This window comes from Amaranthus tricolor, chromosome 8 (assembly GCF_026212465.1).
Source record: "Amaranthus tricolor cultivar Red isolate AtriRed21 chromosome 8, ASM2621246v1, whole genome shotgun sequence".
NCBI lineage: Eukaryota > Viridiplantae > Streptophyta > Magnoliopsida > Caryophyllales > Amaranthaceae > Amaranthus > Amaranthus tricolor.
The window spans coordinates 27,682,895-27,696,767 of NC_080054.1; the positions used below are offsets into that span (position 1 = coordinate 27,682,895).

General features: G+C 31.0%; 3 protein-coding genes across 3 annotated transcripts; 2 read left to right on the plus strand and 1 right to left on the minus strand.

Moving 5' to 3' along the window:
• Positions 1-1,226: 1,226 nt before the first annotated feature.
• LOC130820670 (uncharacterized protein At5g65660-like) lies at positions 1,227-3,610 on the minus strand. The gene is made up of 2 exons (XM_057686126.1): positions 3,178-3,610; positions 1,227-1,617 (listed from the first exon to the last, which is right to left on the minus strand). The coding sequence occupies exons 1-2, from the start codon at positions 3,421-3,423 to the stop codon at positions 1,450-1,452; spliced, it is 414 nt and encodes a 137-aa protein (XP_057542109.1). The 5' UTR covers positions 3,424-3,610; the 3' UTR covers positions 1,227-1,449.
• A 2,433-nt stretch (positions 3,611-6,043) lies between these two features.
• Positions 6,044-10,472, plus strand: LOC130821750 (uncharacterized). The gene is made up of 2 exons (XM_057687532.1): positions 6,044-6,055; positions 10,083-10,472. Exons 1-2 carry the CDS (start codon positions 6,044-6,046, stop codon positions 10,470-10,472), a joined length of 402 nt encoding a protein of 133 aa, XP_057543515.1.
• A 2,219-nt stretch (positions 10,473-12,691) lies between these two features.
• LOC130821752 (uncharacterized) lies at positions 12,692-13,330 on the plus strand. Its single transcript, XM_057687533.1, has 2 exons — positions 12,692-13,078; positions 13,184-13,330. The coding sequence occupies exons 1-2, from the start codon at positions 12,692-12,694 to the stop codon at positions 13,328-13,330; spliced, it is 534 nt and encodes a 177-aa protein (XP_057543516.1).
• The last annotated feature ends 543 nt before the right edge of the window (positions 13,331-13,873 follow it).

Here is a 13,873-nt window from a genome sequence, read left to right on the forward strand (position 1 = left end):
AGGATTATTTAATACATTGAATTGCGTAAAAAGTCAAATAATGCAAACATTTTGCAACGTGATAAAGTAATTTACAATCAGTTATTCTCCTGTGAGACGGTCTTAGCCGTGCAACTGGCCCAGACCAAATAATTTCTGTAAATATTCTGACATACTAATTTTAAAATTTAAAAGGACAATTTCAAGACTTAAAAATACAATTTTAAGACTTAAAAGGTCAATTTCAAAGTTTTTAAATATCAACTTTAATGTTTGAGTCATCCTATTTTAAGTTGAAATGGGAATTTAATGTCCTGCAATTGATTTTTTAAGTATAAAATTTGGTTTTTTAAGTATTGAAATTAACACTTTGAGTCTTAAAATTGTGTGACTTAAAATGTCAATCTCAAATCCTTGAAATTAGTGTTTTATGTCTTTAAATTGGTCTTTTAACTCTTGAAATTGACATTTTAATTTATGAAATGGTAAAAAAAACATTTACAATTGGGTTGACCCAATAAGACATGTCTCACAAGTGAGACAGTCTCACCCAAGTTTTTGTGATTTACAATCATGGCAATTTGAGTTGTTAATTGTATATACAATGATAAAATAATAATAACAATTTAAGGGAATTTTCGCGTGGTAATCCTAAAATTTTGGGTTTTCTAGGCGGTAACCAAAATTTTTAAAAACCCACGCGCTAACCCTGACTCTCTGAGATTTACCAAATTGTTCCACCGTGACCTTTTTACACATAAAACGTTAGTAAAAGTTAATTTCGAAGCTTTAAGGCTGCTATACGCCTATTTATACGACTGACCATTTCAATTGCTATCAGTTTCAACCTTTACCCCCAAAACATAAACTGATAACCCTAACTCTACCATCTTTGGATTTGGAAGAAAAAATATGATTTGGATGAAAGATGGTAGAGGTAGGGTTTATGTTTTGAGGGAAAATATTGAAACTGATGGCATTTGAAATGATGAATCGCATGAAACAATTTGATAAATCTCAGAGTTACCACGTGAATTTTTTAAAAATTTTGATTATCACGTGAAAATCCAAAACCTCAAGATTTTCACATGGAATTTCCCAAAATTTAATCTATGTAAATTTATTATCAGCACTATGTAAGTATTATTGAAAAATTGTAAATTGTAAATAAAAACAAAAATTTGAAAGAGGAAATTAAATACTTATATAAACGGGTATGAGATAACAAATTTCATACGAATTAACACTAATAAACAAGCCTTAATAAATTAAGGGAATTGGATGAAATAATTTGTAGAATAAGTACATCAAAAATTGAAGTAATAATAATCTCTAACTTAATTAGTATGTACAACACAACTATCACTAATTGATACAATAAGGAGTAATTTCTAACCCAATTTATCAATTTTGTGCATGTAGAAAATTAATTTAGCCCGAAAAAATGCACTATTTTGCGGAATTTCACAATTAATTGAGAGGAACGGGCAAACGCGGCAGCTTGGGTGGCTTCTGAGGGCTGAGAATCGGGTCGTGCTTCTCGGGCCGAGGTGGTTCACATGGACATGGTATGGCTATGAACCTTGGCATTTGTTGTCCTGGCATTATTACCGGCAAACTTGCCATTTCTTCTTGTTTCTGCATTTTTAAATGTAAGTCATAGTTTCCAATCAGTAGGATATAATGAATATGATGAAAATAACAATAATTTCATAATAGCTCATCAAATCATGTCAAAATATGTCCGTTTATTAATATAATGAATATGATGAAAATAACAATAATTTCATAATAGCTCATCATACATATTTACCATATAAATCATGTTAAAATACGTCCGTTTAGTTATAATAAGAATAATTTATAATGTAGTTTTTTATAAAATGTACCATTTCATTTATATGCCAATAAAAAGTTAATTATAAAAAGAGTTTTTATTGATAACTTTTCATTAATTATTAACACCTAAATAGTAATTTTAAAGTTCAAATATCTAATTTATTTGAAGTGTATAGGATCATTTTTTTACCATCTTAAAAATTAAATATTATACTCCCTCCAATTCACTACTAATGTCTCATTTGTTTTATGCACTTTATTCAATGCACTTATTCAATCTTTAATATCTCTAATCGTGCATAATTAAAAATTATGAAAAGTTGATATAATTAATTTTTGCATTGAGACGAATTAAATAAGATCTCACTTGACTATATTTTAACTTATAAATTAATAATAAAATACAAATTAAAAGTAAAAAATAAATAGTATTCAAAAAATAAATGAGACATTACTGGTAAATCGGAGGGAGTATAACTATCTCTAATCTCTAATTTTTAACTGAAATAAAACCCAATGACATATTATCATGCCTAGTAGACAATTCAAACTTTTATCAGGGAAAAATGGAAATATGGAATTAATACATCCAGCTAGAATGACTACTACGTGGGGTCACAAATATTATTTTGTGTTGGCTGCACACCATTCGTATCCAATAGCTTATTTTAAAGAAAAATTCATAATATCCAAAACATATTTGGCAGTTTAATTTGACAGTGTAACTATCTAAAATTTCACGCATTTTTTTTTTATTATTGATGCAAAAAACTTTCGCAATATAATATTGATGGAATTACTTTATTAGAGTATTTTTTTTCAGTATTTATATATCATTTTTATTTTGTATTATATTTTTTATCTATAATTTAAACATAATTAAGTGAAATCATATTTAACCCGGGTTGATATCAGTTTTATTATATTAAATTATACAATTTTCTATCAAATACTCAATTTAGACACATTAATTATTAAAATAATATATTGACTGTATTATGTATATATTTATATGAATGTGGTAATAAGCTCTAAACGGTAATATAGCAATGATGATCTCATTTTACTAATTTTAGCTTTTATATTATATATAAACCTAATAGAGTATTAAGTAGGTGTATAGCTTGGTTCAATTATCGCTAAGCTTTTAATCGAGTTAATTCATCATAATAAGCGAAAATGATTGAAATCCCAATATATGAAATAAATCCTATAATATTTTTTTCATCTGGAAGTTTTTTCAGTTAAAAATATTGACGTAATATACCATTATATGTAATGTTAAATATTTTCACAAATTAGATAAATTCAATTAAAAATTTAAGTTGGAAAAATAATTAAGTTAATATCATAACTTACCAAGTAATTATTAGGCTTGGGTTTAGAAAAGTCAGAATGATGATTAGCAGCTTCAAGATCAAGATCATCAGAATAAGATTGACGAAGAGAACGAAACTTATCCCAATGGTAACAACACGAGAAAATCCCACTTAAGCTAAATATGACGATCAACAACAAACCTGTACCCAATGGAAATCCAAGAGACGGTCGTGATGCATCTGAATGATGAGCTACAGGGGAGTACACTGGACTGTGCTGCATCATAAAATTTCTCACTAATTTCTCTTCTTTCTTTCATAGGCTTAAAAAAAAAAGCCTTAATAAATAAAATCTATTTTAAGTAATTAATAAAGAGAGAATTGGAGAAAATGAAAATTGTGATGGGTGTGGAGAAAGGACGGCCAAATTTAAAGACGAGAATTTTTAAGGGAGGGTACGTGTAAAGGTTAAATTGCTACTACTTGTCCGGGGTTGAGTACGGAAAGTGGCCCATTTTATTTGGTATGGTACTTTAACTTTTCTACTAGTTTTTTTGTTTGTTTTTCTTTTATTTCCCTTTTCAAGATTTTTTTTTTTTTTTAATTTCAATACTTAAGATTGGCTTAGAAAAAGTTAGTTGAAGGGCAATAATTGTGATGTTGTTAGCAAGCACTAAGCATTGATTAAAGATTGTTTTATTTTATTGTTTTGTGAATAGAAAGAGAACACTAAAAATAAGATATGATGTGAAATGGAATGGTGTTTAATTAGATTGATGATTTGGTCCTACCATGATAAATAAAATATATAGGTATAAGAAATTAAAAGTATTAATATCAAACATTAATTTTATTTAATTTAATGATGAATTTTCACTAAAGGTAATTTTAAACATTATAATTAATACTTATATATAATTTTATATAATTCTCATGCGGATCTGAGGAAAAAAAATTTCAGTTTACAAATATCTTTTTCAGAAATACATATTTTTAATGGCATACACATGTTTTTTAAACTTTATTTTTTTTATATTTACAAAAATTCTACTAAGTATATGTATCTCCATTTTAAAGTTGCAAATACTTATCAAAATGTGACTCAAATATATGTACTCTAAAAGGACAATATAAACCCTAATTTTTTGTTTTCACCATTTAAGAAGTCATAAGTTCAATTGTTAGTCAGAGTAAGCACCATTTTTCTTAGGTTCTCTCATTTAATTTTAAGATTTCTCCCTTTTTTTCTAGCCTACCATGTAATATAAAAAAAATTAAAATAATATGCTTTTTATTATTTTTTAAAAATATTAATTTTTTATAAATCCTCAAAGCATTTTTTTATCAAGTTTGATGTTGAGAAGTTTATATTTTAAAATGTGTATTGCTAATGATGGCCTAAGGTACACATATACTTCTAGATATTGTTTTTGGCATATATGACATACATGTGATTATACATCAATTTAGTATTCTGTCTCACTCAATTAACCATACTTTAAATTTTAATGTAAGAATTTTTATTTAAATGTTGTAAACTAAATAGAACAGAGTTAGAAGTTTTCTTAGATTGCTTGTAACATGTTACTTTTTCCCTTTTAATTTTCTTGTAATATTTGCTTTTTCATGCAGTCTAATGCATTAATTCAATTCTTAATATTTTTAATTATGAATAATAAAAAGTTATAAAAATTTGATATTAATAATATTTACAATGAGACGAATCAAACAAGATTTCACTTGACTATATTTTAACCTATAAATTAAAAATCAATCACAAATTAAAAATGATAAATAAATAATATTATTTTTGCTAATATTGCAATTAATTTAAAACGGAGTAAGTATGTCTATTTAAAATCGATGACATACACATGTGCATGGGTTTACGAATATTGATGACAAATGTACGGTAAGACCTAACATAAGCTCATAATGTACAAACATGCATACCTACTACTCCTAATACTTGCAACATAGAATACATCATTTTTATACTTCTATGTTTTTATATGCATGATTCCTTGGTTTAACTTGCTAAATGTTGATTTTCACTAAAATATGTCATTTTTGGAACAACCTAGAAAGTAATTAATATTTTAAAGTTCTTTTCGAATCTAGTTAATTGTTTCTAAACTTTCTAGTTAATACTAATTAAATTGAACTAATTTCATTATTTTATTCTTCACAAGATTAAGCTAACCCTTTTCCCTTCTAATATTTCAAACATTAATTTTTAATACTATATATAAAATATAATTGACGTTTAGAAATGGGCAAAAATTCAAGATCGATGTTAAATTGCTAGTATATAATAAATTGAAAACTCATTTTCTAAGTAGACTGGGACCTATATTGTGATACCCTAGATTTAACTTTAAAAAGATTGATAGACTATTCATATCAACAAGATGCATCTTCTTTTTTAGGGAGTCCATTTGCTAAGAACTGCGTTGGAAAAACTTGTGTTGGTCTATGATGTCAGTTTACAGTCTACATGAGTAGTCACCAGCAATCCCTTGAACCGGGGTGTTACATACATTATCCTTTAATTTAGATATATTTTTCAGCATCTTAATATAATTCGACGTCAATAAAGGCAAACCAAAAACTTCCTTTCAAATATCATTTTAAATTCTCATTCGGTCAATAGTAGACTTTAAATTCTTTTATAAGTTATAAATTCTTCTACTCTAATTAATTTAGTCTATCATTCTTTTTTTAGGATTAATATAAGAAAACTTATTTGTCAAAAAAATAAAAAAAATCCATAATAATAATTCAAATGATCTCAAAACATTTTTCAATATCGCATCCGTATTAATCAAAAATCTTTTAATTTACCGTTGGAAAATAAAATGAAAACAAAGAAATAAAGTAAAGGAATATTTTCATAAAGAACGAACATGGGTGTAACAGTAAGTGCACAATACGTTAGGAATTTATTAGTGGCAAATTATTACTTGATTGGTTCCTCACCGTCAAATATGCAAATACAATTTACAACTATTTACGTAGGGTTTACTCATTTAGTGGAAGCATAGCCAGCGTGCAAGCTAAGATCATTTCATATAAAAAATCCTACCAACAAATATCCAAGATTTTTTTAAAATTGGTAAGATAAATATCCGACTATATATATTATATCATCTGATTTAGTCAAATAATCATTTGAGTCAAAATCCCATTCAGCTTGTTAGGTAATTTATTGTACCCGTACACATTAAGAGGGTGTTTGGTAAATGGTTTTTAGCTTAGCTTTTTGGTTAACTCTTTTCTTTTGGCTTGTTGGTTTGTCAAAAAGCTAAAAAAAATATACGGTAAATGGATTTTAAAGCTGCTCCAGCTAGCTTTTTGGTTGGCTTTTGACTTATTAGCCCACTTTTTAGTTAAAAGCTAACAGCCAATACTCAAACTTACCAAACATCTCCACAAATAGCTGGCTTTTACAGTTAACTTAGAAGTCAACAAAAACAACTAATATTTTTAACTAGTCAAACAAACTAAGTAAAAAAGCCAACCACCAACAGTCAATTACCAAACACCCTCTAAAGCTTATTACCTAATTAAAAGTGTGATACACAATATAAATTCTAGTCACACATCGATTATTTAATACTACAATGGCAGAAATTTTTATGATAAATTGTTAAAAGAAATTTTTATGAATTTTGCACTCCTAAAAAACTCTACTTTGATCTTTGGTGTTTTAACCCACTCTCATCTTAAATTCTGACTTTACCACTGTGATATTATATGTTAAATATCAACCTATCAAAACTTAATATGGATATCAAGATTTTAAAATGTGATAGTTTTTGGAAATAACCCACATATGATCTCACATGAGAATTAGAATGAGATTGATAAGTTATTTCTCCTATTACCAATTGATTTTAAGATAATACCTCATCGAACTTGTGTGCAATTAAAGATCCTCTTGTATAAATCTTACCGTCTTATTGTGTGCAAGCCTAATGAAAAAAATTTATCAATGAGTCTATAAAATCAAGTAAGGAGTACTAATGACAAAACTAAAATAAGAATCATAAATTGAACCGTATAAAACCTAATATGGATTGGTCAAAGAAACAAGAATGTACAAAAACTGAAGTAACCGACAATAGTGTGTACATTAACATTATATTGTACTTTGTTCCCTTAGCTTAAGTAGATCATATTGAAAAATTAAAGGCAGAAACTTGCGAGGAAGGGCAGCCCTAATTGACCAAAATATTGGGTGTTTCCCTTAAGGCAGTCCGAGGGGACCCAAATGACTCTTACAATACCGATTTTAAGTTAAGTCATTTTCTTGCCACTTCTCGTGCTTTTCTTTCTGTAAACCATTAACCATTACTACTAAAAATATCATCTTAAATACTGTTTGTAAATATAATTTGAATTGAGGGCGGAAAATGGTGGTGGCTCTTTAGACACTAGATAGCCATAACTTTTTATACTAAAAGTTTAAGCTGGTGGTTGAAGTCTGATCATATATTATATATACTTTAATAATAACACTCCCTTTTTGGCTTTTTAGGGCTAAGAAGACTACAATCTTAAACCAATAATTATAATTAACTTGTAATTTTATAATATGTTATATTTAAAAGAATATAACCAATTCAATTAAAGGTTAAAGTTTCAGAATATATTATGTACTTTAAAATGATCTCTCACATAAAAGTTTTTTTGACCCTTTCATATGGCCCAATGGGCCATGGCTATCAACTAACACATATTTAATTATCTTAATTACCGAAAACATAATTCGAATCAACCAGGTATGCTTGTGGACATCTTTTGTGTTCCCGACCCTCATAGTTGTATCTGGGTATGATGGGAGTCGTGTGTGCCTTAGTCCCTACGTTACAATAAAAAGAAAATCTTTTAATTATTGGCAGATTAGTTAAAGCACCAATTACTAGTAGATACATAAAAAATTTGGATAACCAAAAAAACATAGAAAATTATCACGAAGATATATTAAAAATCATAATATTTTTTTAAGCCAAAGCCTTTACATTTGATAGTGGAAAGCAGGGGTGAAGCCGGGAATTTAAATTAGGGGGCCAAATTGTCAAGATACTAGAAAATTATTTATTATATAAGGTGTTCAAAATTGACATGATGATCCAAAATTTACAGGACTCAAATTTAAAAATAATTTACAATCATGTCAAAACAATATGGACACGAAATCCGATTTCAAACCCACCCAAAACACCTAACTGGAAATCAACAATGACCTGCACAAACCATTAAACACTAGTTAAGCTATAAAAATATTAAAATCATATAGATTGAAATAAACTTGAATCGTTGAAAAAGTTATATTTAATAAATGGAGTTGGAACTTTTCTATAATTATTATTTTTGAAAAAATTAAGTGTTTTTGATTTCATATATTTGCCTAATTGGTCTAAAAAATATTAAAATTAAGATCGAAAAAATATGAACACACGCTAAAAGGATGAATGTGAAATTATGAAAGATAAATAGTAATGACATTATAATATAAATTTATTACTCTGTAAAAATAAAAGTTTAAATTAGGTTTTAATCCCTAAACCTTTTATTACTATGTGTTAGTCCAACCATTAAGGTATAGTAATTTTTGTTATATTTTTACTCTTTTTAAACTATATATCAACAAAGCCAAATTTACAAATGATCACATTTTTGGCAAGGGGGGTCGGGCTCCCCCAGCCCCCATGTAGCTTCGCCCATGGTCGAAGGACACCTGAATTTGCCATATTATTCAAAAATTTCTAATCAATAACCGTGATTTGTAAATCAACACAAAAAGACAAAAAGAATAATAATAAAATAAACAAAATTAATAAAGATAAATTAAAATAACAAAACTCTTACCTTATCAAATCATATCACATAAAAATAATTTGTTAATCTAATAAATAATCGTTATTTATTAAGACTTTTTCCATAATGTTTAACCCAAATTAAAGTAGTCACAAAAAAAACAAATAATTAGATGACGCGAAAAAAAAAAGTGTTGTGGCCTTGTGGGTACAACTTGAAAGGTTTAAAGCCAAAGCCATAAACAGAAAGAGCAATTTGAAATCACAATTTGACAGCTCCCAAATGTAGCAAGTCCCCCTACTTGCTCCCTAGTTAACCCTGTTTCTTTACGTCTCTTCAGCTTGCTCAAGGGTCTTTTTTCTTTTTGTCTGACAACTATTTAAATTATTTTTACAAAAATTGTCAAAGATTTTTAAAGAACTTCCTTAATTTAAGGGTTTATGAGTAAAGTCTCTTTATAAATTTTATGTGAACATAATTGATCATCTATTTTTAACATTTTGTTTATACTAAATAATAAAATAAAATAAAATATTGTGAATAATCTCTACTATTCATACATTCTAATTAATCTAATATTTATATATTTTTGCTAACAACGCCCACTGCCGCATTTTAATCGGCTACTGTAGGTACCTACGTAGCTGTTACATTCACTTATTCTTCCTTCTTATGTCTCCTCATTGGTCCAACCCTACTTCTCTTTAGTGGTAGGTACCTACAATAGCCGGTTAAAATGTGGCATGGGGTGATGTCAGCAAAAAAATATACAAAGGTGTAATTAGTTACTTCCAACTTTTTATTTGAGAAGTTACATAATTTTAGAATGTTTACTAAAAAAAGTCAATTGAAAATAATTTATTAAGCTTCTTTTTTTTTAATTAAGTTTTTTAAAAAATATTTGGAAAAATGAGTTTCGCCCAAACTATTTGGAAAAATAAGCTTCTAGTGAAAACGCTATCAAAGGCAGCGTTTTTGTACTATAATAGGCTGAAAACTAGGTTTTAAGTGGAAGGGAACAACATTTTACACTTTCGTCCCTTTAATTTTTTTGTGTAAAAATAAATAATTCAAGTTGTTGCATGTACGTCCAAGTTCAAATACTTGGGATCGGTAATTCAGAGTAATGGGGAGATTGACGAAGATGTTACTCATCGTATACAAACGGGTTGGCTTAAGTGGCGCGCAGCAACCGGGGTGCTTTGTGATGAAAAGTTTTCTAGTAGATTAAAAGGTAAATTTTACCGCGTTGCAATTAGGCTAACTTTGTTGTATGGGACAGAATGTTGGCTCGTAATGAAGGTTTTCGAACAGATGATGGATGTTATAGGTATGCTGAGGGGGATGTGTGGGCACACAATGATAGATAAAATTATAAATCAGGAGTTTAGGGAGAAGTTAGGGGTTGTACCTCTCTCTGCAAAGATGCGTGAGAACAGGCTGAGAGGGTTTGGATATGTGCAAAGAAAAACATATGACGCCCCAGAGAGAAGGATCGAAGAATCATGGTAGAGGGTAAGAGAAGTCGAGGAAAACCTAGGAGAACGTGGAAGCAACAAAATAAAAGTGACTTGCATGACTTACACCTCTCAACAGACCTGACCAGGGATAGGGTAGTTGGCGACGCTTTATTCACGTCTTAGATTTCTAAGTTTGTACTAATTACATTCGTTGCCTTTGTTCCTAACCTTTTACATATCGCTCTTTTTCTCGATTTTATATTTCTACCCTTTTATTTTTATTTTTATCTCTATTTTTATTTTATTTTTATTTTTATTTATTTTATTTTTATTTTTTTTTATTTATCTGTATTATATTTTTACTTTTTATTTCCTTTAATTATTAGTATTGATCATAGTGTGTGTAAGTTGTAGGCTTTGTGAGTAGTTGCTTGTTCTCACGCCCTTTGAAGATCTTTCTTAAGCCGAGGGACTCTTTAACCGCATTCTCCTTTATGGGTATGAATTGTCGTCTTTCTTCCCTCCACAGACCTTGATCATAGTTTTTAATGAGCGGGATACATTGGGTATGATGATGATGATGATAATGATGATGAAGAATTAGAGACTCATTTTTGTTATATTTTAACATACTTAAAAAATATTATTTTTTTTAAATTCTATATAAATTAGTATTTAGGAAGTGGAGAGAAAATTACTTTGTTTTCTCATTCTTGTATACCTGTATTTACTGTTAGTTATTTTTTTAGTGTGTGTCTTTGTTCTAACCTTTGTGGGGTCTTAGCTTGTTTGTGTTTGAGTTAACAGTGTCACCATCCATTAACATCTGGTCTGGTCCACGGGTAGTCGAGTATAGAGTTAAGTCAGACTAATGGTAACCTAAGGTCAGGTCTAGGGGGGGCAACGTACGCAGGATGTTGAGCTAAGAGTCGGGACTTAGAACATAGGCACGCTACAAGCCAAGTTGTTAGAGTTGGCGACAAAACTTTCTAAATACAAGATTTAAGTGGCTTGCGGTCAAGAAACTAGGTGGAAGGGGCAAAAAGAAAGCGTTTTAAAGGGTTATAAGCTACGGTATGCAGGTTTGGATGGAAAGCGAAGTTAGGAGGTGTACTGATAGGATTATGCTAGTTAGAATAGTAGTGGGAGAAGAGGTCATATCGATCATTAGTGCGTATGGGCCGCAAGTTGGGCTAGATGAGGAAGTCAAACGTGAGTTTTGGATAATCTGGCTGACCTTATAGACATCATACCTACCGATGAAAATGTTTTTATAAGTGGAGACTTCAATGGACACATAGGTAAGGAGGCAGTTAATAACTCAGTTCATGGCGGGTTTGGTTATGGTGTAAGGAACGAGAGTGCAGAGTTCTTGCTTGAGTTTGCGTTAGCAAAGGAGTTGGTTATAGCAAACTCGATCTTTAGAAAGAAGGATGAGCACTTGATTACGTACAAGAGTGGTGGGCATGCAACCCAAATTGACTACTGTTTAGTACGGAAGATTGATCGGAGCTCGTGTCTGGACTGTAAGGTCCTGCTGGGTGCAGAGGTACCCACCCAACATAGGTTATTAGTATTAGTGCTTCGTATGAGGAGAAAGATTGCTGAGAAGAAGATAAAATTCAGGAAAAAGATCATGTGGGGTAGACTTAAAGGGGATATGGTCGCAACTTTTTCAAAGAAGATCAAGACGTCAGGCTACCTAAGTATATCAGATGATGCAAATTAGTTGTGGACGACCATGATGGAAACCATTCGAAAGGTGGCAATGGAGACATTAGGGGTGTCGACGGGGAAGCCAAAAGTGTACAAAGAGTCGTCGTGGTGGAACGAAGAAGTGCAAAAGAAGATAAAGGACAAAAACAGAAGATTCAAGGAGAGCTCATGACTTGCACGGAGGAGGAGGATAGGATGCATAAGAAGAAGAGGTATAAAGAAGCAAAAGGGGCGGCAAAGAAAGTAGTAACGGAGGCAAAAGATCATGCGTTTGAAGCCTTTTATCAAAAGCTTGATACCAAAGAGGGGGAGAAGTATATTTTTAAGTTGGCAAAAGCAAGATCTAGGCAAAAGAAGGACTTAGGGATAGTGAAGTTCACTAAGGATGAAGGTGGACGAGTACTCCTTAGACAAGAGGACATCAAAATGAGATGACATCAATATTTTTCCCAACTGCTCAATGAGACTAGGGGTCTAAAGGAGGGAATTCGAAAAAACTTCAGACATCCAAAGAACACAGGATCATGGGTCGATTAGGAGAAGCTCTCAAAAAAAATGGGGGGATCAAAGGCAGTTGGACCTGATAACATTCCCATTGAGGTGTGGAGGGGTTTAGGAGAGGAGGGTATTCATTGGCTTACTAACCTCTTTAATGTCATCTTGAGGTCTAGTAGATGCCAGAAGAATGGAGGGTTAGCACACTTATCCCACTGTTTAAAAAACAAGGGTGATGCACAAGTATGCAGAAACTATAGAGTGATCAAACTTCTAAGCCACACTATGAAATTGTGGGAAAGAGTGATTGAGAAAAGAATTAGACGAGAGACAATAATTAAAGAGAACCAATTCGGATTCATGATTGGAATATCAACCACCGAGGCAATTCATCTTTTGAGGAGATTGATGGAGAAGTATAGGGAGCGAAATAAGGATCTGCATCTGGTGTTCATTGACCTGGACAAAGCGTACAATAGCATACCACGAAGCATCGTGTGGGATAGCCTTAAGAATTGAGGTATTTTATGAAGGTACATTGAGGTAATACAGGACATGTATGACAGAGTGTCGACTAACATACATACACCGATGGGTATGATAGAGTCCTTCCCAATAAAAGTGGGACTACATCAGGGATCAGCACTAAATCCTTTCATTTTTACGGTCATAATGGAGGAAATCTCTAAATACATTTGAGAAACTGTACCATGGTGCATGCTTTTCGCCGACGATATAGTTTTGGTCGCGGAAACCAAGGAGGAGGCTAATAGTAAATTGGAAGAGTGGAGGGAAGCCTTGGAAGGTAAGGGGTTGCGCATAAGTCATACGAAGACATAATACTTGCGATGCAATTTTAGTGGGATAGAATTTATAGGGGAGCCAGAGGTGACCATAGGGGGAGAAGTTGTTGCATTTACATCCAAGTTCAAATATTTGGGATCGGTGATTCAGATTAATGGGGAGATTGATGAAGACGTTACTAATCGTATACAAGCGGCTTGGCTTAAGTGGGCGAGCAGCAACCAGGGTGTTTTGTGATAAAAAGTTCCCGAGAAGATTAAAAGGTAAATTCTACCGCGTTGCAATTATGCCGGCGCTATTGTATGGGACAAAATGTTGGCCCGTAAAAAAGGTTTTCGAACAAAGGATGGAAGTAACTGAAATGCGTATGCTGAGGTTGATGTGTTGTAATACTATGATGGATAGGATAAGAAACCAGGAGTTTAGGGAGAAGTTAGA

Coding starts and splice junctions, on each gene's coding strand:
- LOC130821752 (XM_057687533.1), top strand. CDS start 12,692: ATGGGGGGATCAAAGGCAGTTGGACCTGATAACATTCCCATTGAGGTG. Junction 13,079..13,183: donor GAAATAAGGATCTGCATCTG/GTGTTCATTGAC, acceptor GAGGTAATACAG/GACATGTATGACAGAGTGTC.
- LOC130820670 (XM_057686126.1), bottom strand. CDS start 3,423: ATGATGCAGCACAGTCCAGTGTACTCCCCTGTAGCTCATCATTCAGAT. Junction 1,618..3,177: donor CCAAGCCTAATAATTACTTG/GTAAGTTATGAT, acceptor TTAAAAATGCAG/AAACAAGAAGAAATGGCAAG.